Source organism: Kryptolebias marmoratus, linkage group LG8 (genome assembly GCF_001649575.2).
Source record: "Kryptolebias marmoratus isolate JLee-2015 linkage group LG8, ASM164957v2, whole genome shotgun sequence".
Classification (NCBI taxonomy): domain Eukaryota; kingdom Metazoa; phylum Chordata; class Actinopteri; order Cyprinodontiformes; family Rivulidae; genus Kryptolebias; species Kryptolebias marmoratus.
In genome coordinates this window covers 6,537,338-6,550,645 of record NC_051437.1, presented here as the reverse complement: position 1 = coordinate 6,550,645, position 13,308 = coordinate 6,537,338, and the positions used below count along the sequence as shown (strand labels likewise).

The following is a 13,308-nucleotide window of genomic DNA, read 5'->3' as shown; positions in this document are numbered from 1 at the left end:
CCACATTAAAAATGTTACCAGGGCTGTTTTCTGCCACCTGAATAATATCACTAAAATGTCTCAAAATGATGCAGAAAAACTAGTCCATGCATTTATCACGTCTAGACTGGATTATTGTACTTTTTTATTATCTCCCCCTAATGCTTGTTGATGGCAGACAAAATCCAAAAGCTGATAAATATTCTGTTTTGGTGTTTGCAGAAGGAATGTTGACTGTGGACATTATTTGTTGGTTTCACCACAGATATGAACCACAGTTTTCTGTAGGACAACAGAATATCAGCAAACATAAAGACTGATCAAAGACCTGAAAACGATTTGTGGTATTTTTTGTAGTGATTCAGTGGGGTCCTGAGCCTAACTTGGGAACCAGTGGTTTATAGGGATATACCTCAACAGTCCTTACAAACAAACAAATCCAATTGGACCAACTGAACCGGCTTCAGACACAGCAGCCACACAAAACATCAAAACCAAAGCATATTAAATATGTAATGTATAAAAAAAATCACATATATACAGATTCTAAAATCACATGTAGTATTTAAATCATTTAGCAAGGTTATTTATTTAGTAGCATTGAACATTTTATTTTATTTTTTTTAATTTAGTGGCAAAACAGAAAGCATAAAGAAAATTTAAGCTTTGCCAAAAAAGTAGCAAGGTCCAACCATAGCCATACCCCTGGTTTAAAGGTATCAAAGATCTTACACAAAAATAAAAGGGACCATATACATCATAGAGAAAACAAAAACAAACAAACAAACAAAAAACAGAGCTCAATTCAAGAACCAACATGACTACAAATATATTTATCCATATGTGCAGTGGGTTTCCATATGACTAGAACATTCGTATCGTTAATAGTTTAAGGAGGAGAGAGTGACATCGCGTAATAGACGATCTTTGGGGCGAAATGACTGACGTAAAGCACGTAATAGACGATCTTTGGTGTGAAATGACTGACGTACAGCACGTCGGCCGGAGAGGAAGTCGGGCGAACGGAGCAGACGGTTCGTGAGGATGGAGCTCCGGGCAGGCGTCGGCGCTCATTGTCATGACATCTGACGGTTCGAGGCTCGCCGTGCTCTTTCTGCTCGCTGTGACCGCGGGCCGGGCGTCAGATATGAGTCGGAGGCCGTCCGCGAGCTGACCTGCTGCGTGGCTGCTAGCTTAGTTAGCTCACCTGCGTCCCGCTGCGGGCAGCCGGCGGCGGAGAAGAGCTCAGCTGATCCTCCGCAGCGTCACAGAGTCCGGCGTGAAGATGGTGAGGCCTTAGATGTCGGACTGGCGACGGTGTCCTCTGTCAACACGTCCAGGTACTGTCCTCTGCAGTCAGAGCTGCATTTGTTGTTGAACAGCTGCGGTTCCTGGTGGACGGAACCTGGAGATACTCGGAGCTGATCTGGATCCGAACTGATCCAGGAGGTTCAGGTGTGAGGGCTTTAGATGGGAAATCCCTCTTTTTATGACTAATCCTAACCAGCTCTATGTTATTAAGTCAGTAAATGAATGTAATTAGAAAGCAAAAAGCAAATCCCATTTTTTTATTTCTTTGTACGACTAATTGTAAGATTTTGGTGTTCTGAATGCTTTATATATGTGTTTGTGTGTGTGTGTGTCTACACACACATACATATATAAGATGAGATAGGATCCTGGTTCAATGAGAACAAGACAGGACAATATTTTAAGAATATTTTTAGGAAAAAGGCTTTTGCCACAGTCTCACCTGACTGGTGTCTCTCCTGTCTGGTTTCTTGTGTAGCTTTAGCTGCACGTGACCTTCTAACTTATTATGTGTGACCTTTGAACTCAGGTGGCCCCACAACTCATTTTTAGAAGGACCCAAACCTAAAAACCTGATCCAAGGTCAACCTTTTTTTTTAATATTTAAAAAACAAATGACTAAAAAATAATAATTAACATTGCCACGTTTTTTCCAGATGTGTTATGTCAAAATATTTCTAAGAACTTCGTTAAGTACTTGCATTATACCTTAGGTAAATGGAAATTGCAGAGTGGCCACAAAGAAAAATACCCAAGACGTCCTTTTTTTTTTGTCTCTGTTTGACTTGTGTAAGAGCCGAGGTGGGATGGGGGCGGGGGTTAAAGTCAACCCATCACTGTTACACCTCTGAGCCATCGAGGGTGGCAGTCACACCCTACTCGATGTTGGTACATCACACCCTGGAGCCAGCGTTGAAGCTCCAGGGTGTGACGTAGAGATGACTAAAGGTTTGTGTGACCAGCTGGCTGCAGGATGTAGAACGGGAGTTGTCCGACACGCGTTTTATGTGAAGGGCTTCAAATCGGCGGTGCTGTTATACACCACCTGTTCTGTGGTTTCGTTTGGCTACGTCGTTGCAGGAAGTGGCTGCTGATTTGCCAGAGGCAGCTTAAAGAGGGGGTTGTCTTTGTGGTCATATCACAGAAAAGACTGTTTCAACCTGTGGTTAGTTTGTTGACTCGCAGCAGAGAGGGGACAAGAATAACCTCTGAGGTTCTTCAGGTAGTATCTTTTTTTTGGGGACTAGTTGTTCACTCAGAATCGCCAGAAAACACGCACTTTTTCTGTTGCAGTCTCAATGAATTCTGAGTGTTTGCGAACATCCCAGCTTATCTTCCTGTGCACGGCCTGCAAAGCTGTATTCTACGCCACAAACATTTCGTTGCCCGCCTCCGCCCACATCATACCCACCTCGGCCCGCTTCGTCCCCACCTTGGCAGCCAACCCCTCATTTGTGATTCAATCTACCGGAGTACCCTTTAGAAATGAAGACGGGAAGATTTGGACCGGTCTTTCAATTAGTTTTATTTGTCATGACCATGAATTTTTAGACCAGAATAGAGCTCCCATGTAGGCGACAAAATACAGCTCCGGCCATCTTAAGACGAGGTTCGAGACACCCGAGATGGCTCCGGGACTGTTTTTAGATTTGTGAACATGTTCAAAATTCAAGTGACAAGACTTAGAGCCTCTGCAGTTCAAGCAAGGAAACTGAGAACCCCTTCGAACATTTTGAGACATTCTGGAGGCTCCACTGTGAGCTGCCATCTAGTTGCAGCACAGTGACATTCCACCTTTTAGATATTTCTTTAAAATAGAGTGATCCTTTATTCATGCAATTCTGTACTAATAAGAACATCTGGATGCAACATTGGATTGTATCTCTGCAACTAGCTTTATGAATTAGAACCTCAGCTGACGTCCTAACTCAAACTAATGCACGGACAATGAAAGGAAAACAGAATGATCCATGTATTGTTGTTCTTTAATCTCATCCACAGGCATGGCTTCGCAGCTGCAGGTGTTCTCCTCCCCCTCGGTGTCCTCCAGTGCCTACTCTCGTTCAAAGAGGCTGAAAGTAGAGAACCCTGCTTGGGATGTGTCCAATCAGCTGGCAGAAAACAGCTACTACCAGCACAGCCCCTCTCAGGGGGCTGTGCCCTCCACCTCCGGCTCCAACTTTGACCCGGTCTACAGCTCCGGCCAGGCGCACCCGCCTGTGCCGGGCTCCCGGGAGCAGACGGTGGTGCGGGCGGCGGACAGCACGGGCAGCCTCCGCGGACCTCCTTCCTCCTCGTCCTCCATCTCCTCCGCCTCCTCGAGCCGGCGGGTCAAGGACGCCGAGTCGTCCTCGCAGCTCTACCACAAGCAGTACAGCTTGAAGAGGAAGAGCGAGGAGGTGGACAGCAGCGACAGCGTCCAGATACTGGAGGAGCTCTCGGCGCCCGTGGTGTCGAACCGAGCGGGCGGCGGAGGGGGGACCACCACGGCTCAGTCCATCGCGCACTCCACCTCCACCACCAAAAGCAGCAACTCCCACAGCGAGGGCGACTACCAGCTGGTCCAGCACGAGATCCTGTGCTCCATGTCCAACAGCTACGAGGTGCTGGAGTTCCTGGGGCGCGGCACCTTCGGGCAGGTGGCGAAATGTTGGAAGCGGGGCACAAACGAGATAGTGGCGATTAAAATCTTAAAGAACCACCCTTCTTATGCTCGGCAGGGGCAAATTGAGGTATGTTGTGCTAAAAATCTCAAATCTGGCTGCTTTTTCCTCCACAGTGGTTCAGTTTGTGCAAATATCTATCTCGTGTTTTTAGATTTTTATTGTGCAGCATTTCACTTCATAATCAACAAGTCCTGAAGTCAGATCTTTAAGCTCTTGGTCACGTTTACTTTTATAATTATTCATCTGTTAACCAGCTGCTCCAGGGTTTATACAGATGCAGATAAATTTGGTTATACCCTTTCTTTAAAGAAAGAAAAACACACAAGGGTCACTGAAATAACTCCAAACTGACAAAAGTAATTTAAAGAAAAAAAAAATCAACTTGTAAAAATGAGTCATTGCTTGACAAAAAGGGTGGTACGTTAACTTAATATGTTTTTGCAAAACTATTTGAGTCGATCACTGCAGTCAAGTAATTTCTGTAACTCTGAGACGTCTGCACCTGCCACAGGTAGTTTGGTCCACTCCTCATGAACAAACTGCTCCATCTGTCTCAGGTTTGGAGGTTCCTTCTCCAGACTGCAGGTTTAGCTCCTTCCACAGACGTTCAACAGGATTTAGATCAGGGCTCAGAAGGCCTCTTCAGGACAGTCCAATGTTTTGATCTGAGACATTCTTGGTGTTTTTAGCTGTTTTGGGTCATTATCCTGTTGGAGGACCAATGATCTGTGACTGAGACCAAGCCTTCTGACACTGAGCAGCACATTTACCTCCAGAATGTCTTGATAGTCTTGAGATTTCATTGGACCCTGAACAGATTCAGGACACCCTGTGTCAGATGGAGCACAGCAGGTCCAAAACAGAACCGAGCCTCCTCCATGTTTCACTGTAGGAACAGGGTTCTTTGCTTTCTAGGTGTCATTTTTCTAACATCGAGCTGATGGGACTTGTTGCCAGAAAGCTCCAGTTTTGTCTCATCTGTCTAGAAAATATTCTCCCAGAAGCTTTGGAGCTTGTTAATATGCATTTTTGAAAAAGTTCCAGTCTCCCTTTTTTATGATTTGGTGTCTTTTGTTTAGTCCACTTTGGCTCAAACAGACCAATGGACTGATCTGACACTGATGACCCTTGACCTTTGAGTTCACCTCTAATCTCTTTGGAAGTTGTTCTGAGCTCTATAGTTTCCATTCATAGTATCCATCTCTTCAGTTTGTCATCAGTTGTCCTCTTGCAGCCATGTACAGAGACGTTGTCTCCAGTCCTGTGGACCTTAACCTTCTGAAGAATCTGAGCAGCTGTAGTCACAGGAACATCCAGCTGCTTGGAGACGGTCTTATAGTCTTTACCTTTAACATGCTGTCAATCATTGGCTTTCTAAGCTCCTGAGACAACTCTGTCCTCAGTTTCCTGTCCTCCATGCTCAGTGTCTTACACACCATGATACCAAACAGCCATGTGACTACCTTTCACCCTTTAAACAGGCGGACTGACTGATTACAGGACTGAAGACACCTGTGACGCTGATTACAGGACACACCTGAGTTTAACATGTCCCTGAGGGACAATTTGTTTCAGCCTTTTCTAGAGGTGCCATCCATTCTGTCAAGGACAATTTGATAAGTTTGTTTTTAAAAATAATTTCGTTGAACAAAAACTCAAAACCAATGATTGATTTTTACTTGTTCATTTTTAGTACTTTTTTTTCTTAATGACTCAGTTTCAAGTTATTTCAATGACCTTTGTTGGATTTTTACAAACGAATTTGTTCACAAATGTGATTACGCTTCTCCAACATTTCCCATAAACGTGTTTTTAACTCGTGTTTCTTTCAGCACTCTGTCATGGTTACTAACCCGTTCTCTGGACACGTTTTGCTGTAGAAGCAAGCAGCGACTTCCACCTACATTTCACCACAGTTTTGCATGCAGTGCGACGCAGTTTTCCACCACTTTCATGTCAAACTCCAGTAAACTGACATTGGTTGTAAATGTAAATGCGATCTTCTGGCGCCAGGCGTGTTGTGGACTGAGCCAGGCTCAGATTCCAGGAAGTGAAATCAGGCAGGAGATGAAGGAGATTGGAGAATTTCACGAGCCTGGACAAGCTCTGTGGAAATTATTTGAATTTGCGTCAGTCATGATCACAATATCGCAGCTTCCCGGAGGGACTGATCACTCGATCTTCTTCTCCCTCCTTCCCACCTGTAGGTGAGCATCCTCAGCAGGCTGAGCACGGAGAACGCCGACGAGTTCAACTTCGTCCGCTCTTACGAGTGTTTCCAGCACAAGAACCACACGTGCCTTGTGTTCGAGATGCTGGAGCAGAACCTGTACGACTTTCTGAAGCACAGCAAGTTCAGCCCGCTGATGCTGAAGTGCATCAGGCCCATCCTGCAGCAGGTGGCCACGGCGCTGATGAAGCTGAAAAGCCTGGGGTTGATCCACGCCGACCTGAAGCCGGAGAACATCATGCTGGTAGACCCCCTGAGGCAACCCTACAGGGTGAAGGTGATTGATTTCGGCTCCGCAAGTCACGTGTCCAAAGCGGTTTGCTCCACCTACCTGCAGTCGCGGTATTACAGGTGAGGGAGTCTGTAACTGTAGGTTGGACGCGCCTGAGGGCGGCGATCTGACGGCTGTCTGACGCCGTGTGTTCGCAGGGCTCCAGAGATCATCCTGGGGCTCCCTTTCTGCGAAGCGATCGACATGTGGTCTCTGGGATGCGTCATCGCTGAGCTGTTCCTGGGGTGGCCCCTGTACCCCGGTGCCTCAGAGTACGATCAGGTCATCTGCACCACCTACACAGAATACGTTCGAGAAGTATTGCGTGCACCTCAGCCCGTTCAGACCTCATGAAACCCAGAGATTTAAAAAAAAAAATCTAATAAAAGACTTTAAAACCTCTCTGATGGTGTTTAGGTCCCGAAGGCAGGGTGATAGTTTTTGCCTGTGTGTGTTTGTAGCGCACGGTACATTATGTTAGAAAGTAATCATTCAATGATCTATAACTGATTAACCTTTGGAGTCAACTCAATTCAAGATGGCCACCACAGCTAATCGACCTGCAGCAAATGGCTGTGCCTCAGTGAGTTGTGCACATATTGAGTAGTAGCTGACAGTCAGTAACAACACGTACGTACAGGCACTAAGAGATCAGGTTAAATTCATCGTCACAGAAAAAGCAGAACTGATGTTAACTGGTCACGTGGCACACACACACACACACACACACACACACACACACGCTACGTCTAACATTTTATTGCGCTCCGTCTCTGCAGATTCGCTACATTTCCCAGACTCAGGGCCTCCCAGCAGAGTACCTGCTGAGCGCAGGGACCAAGACCAGCCGTTTTTTCAACAGAGGCCCCGACTCCAGCTACCCGCTCTGGAGACTGAAAGTAGGAGAGGGAAAACAAATGCGGCGTTCACGCGTTAAGTATGCACGGCACACGTTTCAAGTTGTTTTCTGTCATTTCAGACACCTGCAGAACACGAGGCAGAAATGGGCATCAAGTCCAAGGAGGCAAGAAAATACATCTTCAACTGTCTGGATGATATGATGCAGGTATGTTTCAGGTTAACTCGGGGGGTCTTCAGACATCGTGAGTAACGGTATCGTCCAGCGCGCTTTACGTAAAGCCCGATCGGGCTCTGCTCCGCGTCATGGGGATGTTTGAGTAAACGCTGAGCTCCTGCAGGTGAACATGACCAACCTGGAGGGCACCGACATCCTGGCAGAGAAGGCTGACAGGCGGGAGTTCATCGACCTGCTGAAGAAGATGCTGACGCTCGACGCCGACAAGAGGATCACGCCCATGAAGACCCTGAACCACCCGTTTGTCACCATGACGCACCTGCTGCACTTCCCTCACAGCTCCCAGTAAGACACGTCTGAACGAGGTTCAATGCTTCCTGTTTAGTTTCTTCTTTATCTTCTTTTGCACTAATTACTTCAGCGTACCTTCAACTATTCACCTTTAGCTTGTTCAAAACATTAAGGCTATAACTTTTGGTATTTCTAACTTTTAGACTTTTTGAATTTATTAAACTTTATTTGTTTTTTTTTTAAACCATAGAATTGTATTGTGAACTCTTCAAGTCCTGGAAAAATGCTTTGAAATCTTCTTCAGCATACTTGCCTGTTTTAGCTTATAGCTGCTGTTATGCTAATTTTAGCATTTGGCTGTAGCTATTCTTTTAGCTTGTAGCTATGTTTTTTTTTTTTTTTGCTAACTTTAGCTTTTGTTCTGATTGTTTTAACTTTACCAGTTCCGTTTCAGCTTCTGTCAGAGCTTCCAGCAGTCACGCTAAATTTTCACAGAAAGTTTAGTTTTTTTTTCTCTCGTTGACGTTTAAGCTGATTAGCTTAGCTGTTTATTTTAGCCGTTCAGCTCCAGCATTCAGGCGGCTGCGCTCCCGACTCCTCATTTGATTTTTCCTGATCTGGTTCTAACAGCGTGAAGTCTTGCTTCCAAAACATGGACATATGCAAACGCAGATGCAGCGCCTTTGAGAACGGCAAGAACCTGTTTGCCAGCAGCAGCACCCCGAGCGCAGCGGCCAACCTGACGGTCACGTTCAGCAGCCAGCTGAACCAACACAACCAGGTGAGACACACAGCCGAAAGGTGAAAGGTGGCTTAGGCCTGTGTGTACATGTTTGTCTGTTAGCAAAATATCTCATGAACCAATGGGTGGATTTTAATGAAACTCTCAGAAAGTAATCACTGGATGTACCTCTACAACTGATTAACTTTTAGAGTCACCCCCATTCAAGATGACTGCCACAACTAACTGACCTTAGAAATCACAATAATGACTATAACTTAGTCCGTTTTACAGATACTGAGCTAAAATCTGGTGTGAGCGCAGCTGAGAGTTAACCTCAACACATTCTCTGAGTGCTAAGAAATAACTCTAGAAATTTGTTTAAAACCTTGCCATTAACTATTGGAGTCAAGTCTGTCTGTTAGCAAAATATGTAATGAACGACTCAGCGGAGGTTAATGAAACTTTCTTAACATAATCATTTGATGAACCTTTGCAACTGATTACCTTTTGAAATCAACCATGTTCAATATGGCCGCCACAGCCAAGTGATCTTCGAAAAGACAAAAATGGCTAAAGTTCAGTCAGTTTTGCAGATATTGAGCTAAACTTTGGTGTGGTAGTAGCTCAGACTCATCCCATCACGTACTCTGAGTGCTAACAGATGACATGATATCACACCAGACTGTGCATGTTATTTTTAAAAACTGACTTGGAGTTCATCATTTGTCAGCATAAGATAATCTCTGTTTAAACCTCTGACAGTCCTACAAGGAGTACTAGGTCTGTAATTTAGATGTTTTTGCTGTGTTTCAGTAAAAACACAAGAGTCTATAAGTGAATTGGTGTATTTCTGGAAGTGGGATATTTACCTGTCTGTCTGTGTTGGTATGAAGATGTGAGGACTGACTCGTCTTTGTCCTGCGTTGTTCAGATGGCCTCTGCCGGAGGACAGTCCCTGTCCCTCAGCAGCAACGTCCCCCTGCTGAACTACCAGCCTGGCCTCTACCAGCAGGCCACCATCAACATCCCGGGCCTGACCCAGCAGGGCGTCCCTCTGCAGACCCGACCGGCCCAGCTCTGTGCCCAGACCGAACCCTTCCAGCAAACGCTCATCGTTTGTCCTCCAACCATCCAGGGTGAGACTGACTCGGCCGACTGACTCGGTACCAACCGGGTCAAACGCGCACGGTGCCATTTACCTGGGTGTTTTCCCACAGGCCTTCAAACCACCAACAAGCCGCCCGGTTATCCGGTGAGGATGGACAGCTCGGTTCCTTTGGTGGCTCAGAACCAGTCCTCCCAGTCGCTTCACATCCAGCCCAGTATGCTGGCTCAGGTAGGACTCACTGCATGAGCAGCAGATTGTGTTTTTTTTTTATGAATTATTTTGGTTTAAATGATAATATTATTGTCCACCTTGCTTTTACCTGTGTGTGTGTGTGTGTGTGTGTGTGTGTGCTGTTGTCATGAACCACTGCCCGAGTTTTATTAAAACTTTCAGAAAGTAACTTTAAGATTTGAAGTCAGCCCAATTAAAAATGGCCGTCTCAGCCAACTAAGCTGAGAAAACACCAAAATGGTTAAAACTCAACAACAGGTCAGTTTTACAGATGTTGAGCTAATATTTGGTGTGGTAGCAGCAGAATTAAACATCTGCAGCTAGGTCCTTAATACTTTACACAAGAATGTTTTAATTATGTATGCTACTTGTACTATATACACATAAATATGTATATATTTTAATATGTATAAATGTTAATTCAGCCTGCATTTAGTGTCAAAAACATGCTATATTTGTAAATCTTTCCCACAGTTTATTATCGTCTTGATGAGTGTGTGGGTGGTCCTTCTGAAAATAATTTTATAAATTAACAGATTTTCAGTCTCTTCAAATGTTTTAATCCAAAATTAATTAAAATGAATTAATTCAAAATACTCCAGTCCAATTTATTTGCGAAGCACCTTCAGCAACCACAAAGGACCAGAGTGCTTTACGGAATATTAAATAAAAACCATAATAGCAGTCATCAGACAAACAATAAAAATAAGATGAATAAAAGTCATTAAAACAATTTAAAAACAACAACAACATGTAGACTATCGGTCAAAACATGACAGCTTCTGATCTTATCAAAACCTGGTTCTAAATTACCCACAATGCAACTCAGTACTTTCAGTGGCAGCCAATGTAACATTTAGCTTTACAAAAATAGTAGATATTCAGCAAAACTGAATAAGACACTAATTTTATTCAACAATGTCCGGCAGTTTTCTTTCATATGTTTGACGCCCCCTGGTGGGTAACTGCCGCTCAGTCCGCTTCCAATGTTTTACCTTTGACTGGCTTTTGCTGTACTTTCACTTCATTTTTTTTCCTTCAAATAATGCATGTAGTTTAAAAATGTTTTGAACCTGCTCGTATCTTTCTCTGACAGGGTGTGCAGCGTCAGTGACTGGCTGCGTGAATGTTCCTTTTCCTTTTATTACAGCTACAGAATTCTATTTGGGAAAGGAGCTGGTGTTTTAATGTGACCGCTGTGTGTGTTCGTGTACAGCAGGGCTGGCCAGCGGGAACGCAGCAGATCCTCATCCCGTCCACGTGGCAGCAGATGCCGGGCATGTCCATCCACAACCCCGGCCAAGCCGTGGTACCAGATTCACCCATGGGCGCTCCGGTGTCCGACCCTCAACAAGCACCCGGGTGGAGGTGGGTTCAGCCGGGCAGGACTCCACTTCAGGTTCCGGATGTCCAGCGAAAGTGTCTGATTGCTCCTGTCTTCGTGCCTCCTTTTCCTCAGGGGTCGCCATGCCAACCAGTATGACGGTGTCACCCAGCAGGACTCTGGTGTGAGCCGCCACACTGCGGCCCAGAATCACAGCTCAGGAGCGCCGCACACGAGGTCCCAGCAGGGCAAGAGGTCAAAGGTTCGACAGGGTGACGGCAGAGCCAGGTATCACGTCTCACACCGACAGCAGCTAGTTTCCTGCGAATGCAAATGTAAACTGTAAAGGAAACATTCTCATGTCCTGGGTCACAATCTAATCTAAATAAGCGTGTGTCATTATGCTCCGCCCTCCCAGGCTGGCCTCATCCGTGCAGTCGGCCACCACCATGGTCCACAGCACTTCTTTTCCTGGCGACCAGTCTCAGCCAATCGTCATCTCAGACACGCCGAGTCCTGCCGTCAGCATCATCACCATCCACAGCGACTCTGAGGACGAGGATGAGGCGAAGGCCAAGGCGCCGGCAGCCTGGTGAGATCAGCTTCCATCTGTAGCAGCTTCTTTGGACCGGTGGTTTGAAGCAGCGAGGTAACTTCAGGGTCAGCTCGGAGTTTTCAGTGTCATGAAATTGCCGAGGTTTGTCTTATTCAGAAACCTTTTGACGGCGATGACACGGCAGCGACATCGATCTGTCATTGAACAGTTTTTCTTTGTCCACCCTTGTCTCTTTGTTTTGACTCTGCTCCTCCAGATCCATGTTTGTTGTCGGTAATTTCGTCAGATTTACATGAATGGATTTGCTGAACGAACTTTGTAGTAGAAGCTCTACAGCTGGCCTACCACCTGTAATAAACATCTATTTTTTTCAAGCAAGTTATAGTAGTAGTAGCAGTTATAGAAGCACTTTGTATTGTTGCTGAAAAGTGCTTTATAAATAAATAATATAAATAAATTTGACTTGACTTGACTTATACAATCAAAGGATTTCAGAAATGCGTACGTAGCACAAAAGCAAACATTTACATTTTTAGAAATCACAACAACATTTTAAAAAGGTTATCATTTCATGAAACACAATGAAGAGAATTTTAAAAATAAAAACAGCAAAACTGCAGTTTGAACAGTTTAGGGAAAAAAACCAAACGACTAAAATCAATAAACCCAAGCAAACTACATTTGAGAGAATTTAATGCAGCCACAGGACCCTTCTAAAAGCACAAGACTCTTTAAAAACATTTGTTCTTGCAAATAGACTTTACTTATATAGTGCCTTTCTAGCCAATCAGGCCACTCAAAGCTGTTTACAACAGTCTGCCTTCATTCAGCCATCATACATCTCTACAAAGCTCATCTAAATAAATCAGTCTGTAGAGACTAATCATACACCGATGGAGGCAATGAGGGGATCAGAGTCTTGCCCAGGGACACTGACATGTGACTGCTGCCAGGAGTTGAACCTCTAACCACTGCTACACTGGCTCTGATCCACAGCCAGTGTAGCAAAATATAAGTATAACTAGAGAAATTGCATTTCCTGCGAAAATGCAGTGTGAATGCTTTTTTGCTGAATGATTTGACTGAAAGCTGCTGAAGAAGCTGAAACTAGGTGGAACAAACCCTTAAAACTTCAGAACAATGCTTAAAAATAACAGAAAAATCCTTAAAAATAACAGAACAATCCTTAAAAATAGCAGAATGATCCTTAAAATTGCAGAACAATCCTTGAAACAGCACAACAATCCTGAAAAATAGCTGAAAGAACCTTGAAAACATCCCAAAAAGCAGAACAGAACCTAAAAATAGCAAAACAAATCATAACACCTTAAAACAAATCCTTAAAACAGCAGAAAACACCTTAAAAACACATGAAAAGACTTTAAAACAGCAGAACAATCAATAAAACTAAAAAAAATCCTTAAAAACAGCAGAACAAACCAGTAAAACATCAGAACAATGCTTAAAAACAGCAAAAAATCCTTAAAAACAGCAGAAAAAAACCTTAAGAACATCTGAAAAGACATTAAAACAGCTGAACAGTCAATAAAAAAGCAACAAAAACCCTTGAAACAGCAGAAC

The 13,308-nt window shown here is 44.4% G+C and overlaps 1 protein-coding gene across 2 annotated transcripts in view; it reads left to right on the top strand.

The window, feature by feature from the left end:
* The first annotated feature begins 951 nt into the window (after positions 1–951).
* The window catches only part of hipk1a (homeodomain interacting protein kinase 1a), a 16,902-nt gene continuing 4,545 nt past the window's right edge, over positions 952–13,308 (top strand). Inside the window, exons 1-13 of one of the 2 annotated variants that reach the window (XM_017419257.3) lie at positions 952–1,319; positions 3,292–4,022; positions 6,164–6,537; positions 6,616–6,739; positions 7,237–7,356; positions 7,437–7,523; positions 7,657–7,838; positions 8,415–8,565; positions 9,440–9,644; positions 9,726–9,844; positions 11,067–11,215; positions 11,307–11,459; positions 11,590–11,763. In XM_017419257.3, the coding sequence (XP_017274746.1) occupies positions 1,280–1,319; positions 3,292–4,022; positions 6,164–6,537; positions 6,616–6,739; positions 7,237–7,356; positions 7,437–7,523; positions 7,657–7,838; positions 8,415–8,565; positions 9,440–9,644; positions 9,726–9,844; positions 11,067–11,215; positions 11,307–11,459; positions 11,590–11,763 (2,609 nt within the window). In that variant the 5' untranslated portion in view covers positions 952–1,279. Of the gene's footprint in view, positions 1,320–3,291; positions 4,023–6,163; positions 6,538–6,615; positions 6,740–7,236; positions 7,357–7,436; positions 7,524–7,656; positions 7,839–8,414; positions 8,566–9,439; positions 9,645–9,725; positions 9,845–11,063; positions 11,216–11,306; positions 11,460–11,589; positions 11,764–13,308 lie in introns of both variants that reach the window. The other variant, XM_017419256.3, reaches the window with a different exon arrangement.